The sequence below is a fragment of the Carlito syrichta genome, unplaced genomic scaffold (assembly GCF_000164805.1).
Source record: "Carlito syrichta isolate Samal-C Ts95f unplaced genomic scaffold, Tarsius_syrichta-2.0.1 Scaffold315314, whole genome shotgun sequence".
NCBI classification, from domain to species: Eukaryota; Metazoa; Chordata; class Mammalia; order Primates; family Tarsiidae; genus Carlito; species Carlito syrichta.
The window spans coordinates 9,777-11,909 of record NW_007259410.1 but is presented as its reverse complement, the minus strand read 5'-3'; the positions used below and the strand labels follow the sequence as shown (position 1 = coordinate 11,909).

At 61.8% G+C, this 2,133-nt stretch overlaps 1 protein-coding gene across 2 annotated transcripts in view; it reads right to left on the bottom strand.

Moving 5' to 3' along the window:
- Window positions 1-631: 631 nt before the first annotated feature.
- CUNH14orf80 (chromosome unknown C14orf80 homolog) overlaps window positions 632-2,133 on the bottom strand; it is an 8,178-nt gene continuing 6,676 nt past the window's right edge. For both annotated transcript variants that reach the window (XM_008072519.2, XM_008072520.2), the window contains one exon: window positions 632-1,251. In XM_008072519.2, the coding sequence (XP_008070710.1) occupies window positions 907-1,251 (345 nt within the window). In that variant the 3' untranslated portion in view covers window positions 632-906. The remainder of the gene's footprint in view (window positions 1,252-2,133) is intronic.

The window sequence follows — 2,133 nt, the reverse complement described above, 5'->3', positions numbered from 1 at the left end:
TAGAGGTAGCCCACCAGCCCATGGCCTGCATGCTTTGGGTCAGGGTTCAACTGCCCCGGGAAGAGAGGGGAGGCTGGTGGGGGAGGCAGGGCTGGAGGCTGCAGGGCCCATGCCTGCTGGTGGGGGTGGGGGAGTGCCATGAGGCCAACCTCCTTCCGTGGGGCTGGGGGCACATCCCTCCGACACAGATGGCTCTTTGTCAGGACTGAGCTGCACTCACTGGACAGCTCCTGGAACAAAGCCCCTCTGTCCCCACGGCGGCCTCCCCTCAGCCCAAGCACCACTTCCAGGAAAGGCGTGGAGCCCCCAGGCTCCCATCCGGTGCCCCCCAACACGTACCCCAGGCACATCCATACCAGGATCGGGGGTGGGAGCAGCTGTGCTCGCAGTCTGGAGTCAGGAATCAGGGCCCAACGGGAGCCCAGGAAGAGAGGGACAGGGGGCCGTGTAGGACAGGTCTGCTCGGGAGGCCCGAGCCCCCACCCAGATCCCAACGTCATACCCCTGGGCCCCGACATCCCCCTGTACCTCAGGCCACGGGTCCCCAGCCTCAGATGCCTCTGCAGGGTCTCTCCTTCCCCCACTCACCCGAGCCCCCTCCTCCCCCTAACCCCAGAGGAAGCTGAAAGGGTGGCAGAGGGAGGCCGCTGCAGTTTATTTCTGAGTCCCCTCCAGACCATGGACTAGGCCTGTCACACCCTTCTCAGGGACCAGCCATGCCCACCCCAGTGCGGCTGACAGGGTCTGGGCTCCAGCCACGGTCAGAGCAGCCCCAACTCCTGGGGTGAGTATGAGGCCTGGGGTTTTGCATCTTCGTTGTTCCTGCGGCCACCCGGCCCTGGAATCTGCTCCTCTAAGACCCAGCCAGGCTGAGCCAAAGCAGACTCCCCACACATTCACAGGCCCTCAGCGTCCAGGTGGCAGGATCCAGATGAGGTCAGGCAGGGCTCCCGCTAGCCTGGCCAGCTCCTGCCGACACTGTCCCTGTAGTTGATGCAGCACTGCCTCCAGGTGGGCCTCCTGGCTCCTCAGTGCCTGGATTACCTCGGATGCCTGCAGGTCGTGATCCTCTGATGCCCCATCCTCGCGTCTCACCAGCCGATGGACTCCATGGGGCTGGGATCCATGGAGCTGGGCTGGGCCCCTGTCTTGCTCCCAGGACTGCAGCAGGGCTGCCAGCTCCTGGTCCACAGCCTCCCTCAAGGCCCGCCTTGCGGTGCTCCATTCTGGCCCATGGCCCTGGCCTCCAATCTGCCCGGGAAACAACAGGGCTGCTTGTGAGCCAAGGGCAGCTCTGTCCCCCAGGACACTGGCCGCAAGCCCTCTAGGTACTCCCTGGGCCCAGCCATGAGAGTGACGGTGTTGCAGGCACACAGGTTCACCCTTGCTCTCAGAAAGGCTCATTGGAGGCCACAAGAGGAAAACCATGCCCACAGTTTACAGTTTTTAAAACACATCAGAAGCTGGGCTCGGTGGCTCAGCCTGTAATCCCACACTTTGGGAGGCTGAGGTGAGTGGATTGCCTGAGCCCGCAGGTTCAAGACCCGCCTGGGCAACTTGGCAAGACCTCATCTCTACAATAAACCAAAAATTAGTCGGGCGTGGTAGTGTGCGCCTGTAGTTCCGGCTGCTTGGAAGACTGAGGCAGAAGGATCGCCGGAGCCCAGCAGGTTGAGGCTGTGGTGGCCGGGAGCGGCCATTGCACTCCAGTGTGGGCGACAGAGTGAGACTCCAACTCAAAAAAAATAAAATAAAATAAAACACATCAGAAAATAAAACAGGAGCAACAGATGTGGCCCACGTTCACAGCCATGAGCCTGCTTGGGTGGGAGGAAGGGGTGGGTGTCAGGGGGACCCACATGTCAACCGGCATGCCAGACAGGTCACAGCAAGGTGTGGAGGAGTGAGCACCAGCCTGTGCAGAGGTGGCTGAGGCAGGGGTCTGCAGGACAACACAGCCCAGACCTGCCTCCCTCTTTATGCACAAGGAAGAATTAACAGACCTGCAAGGGGGTGGTTGCAGGGCTGGTTGCAGAGGCAGCAGGGACTCCTCCATGCACCCACCTGCCCCACCCAACTTAATCCCAAAATCCAACTGGCCCAATGCACCTCCGGGTGGGCCCTCTCCACAGG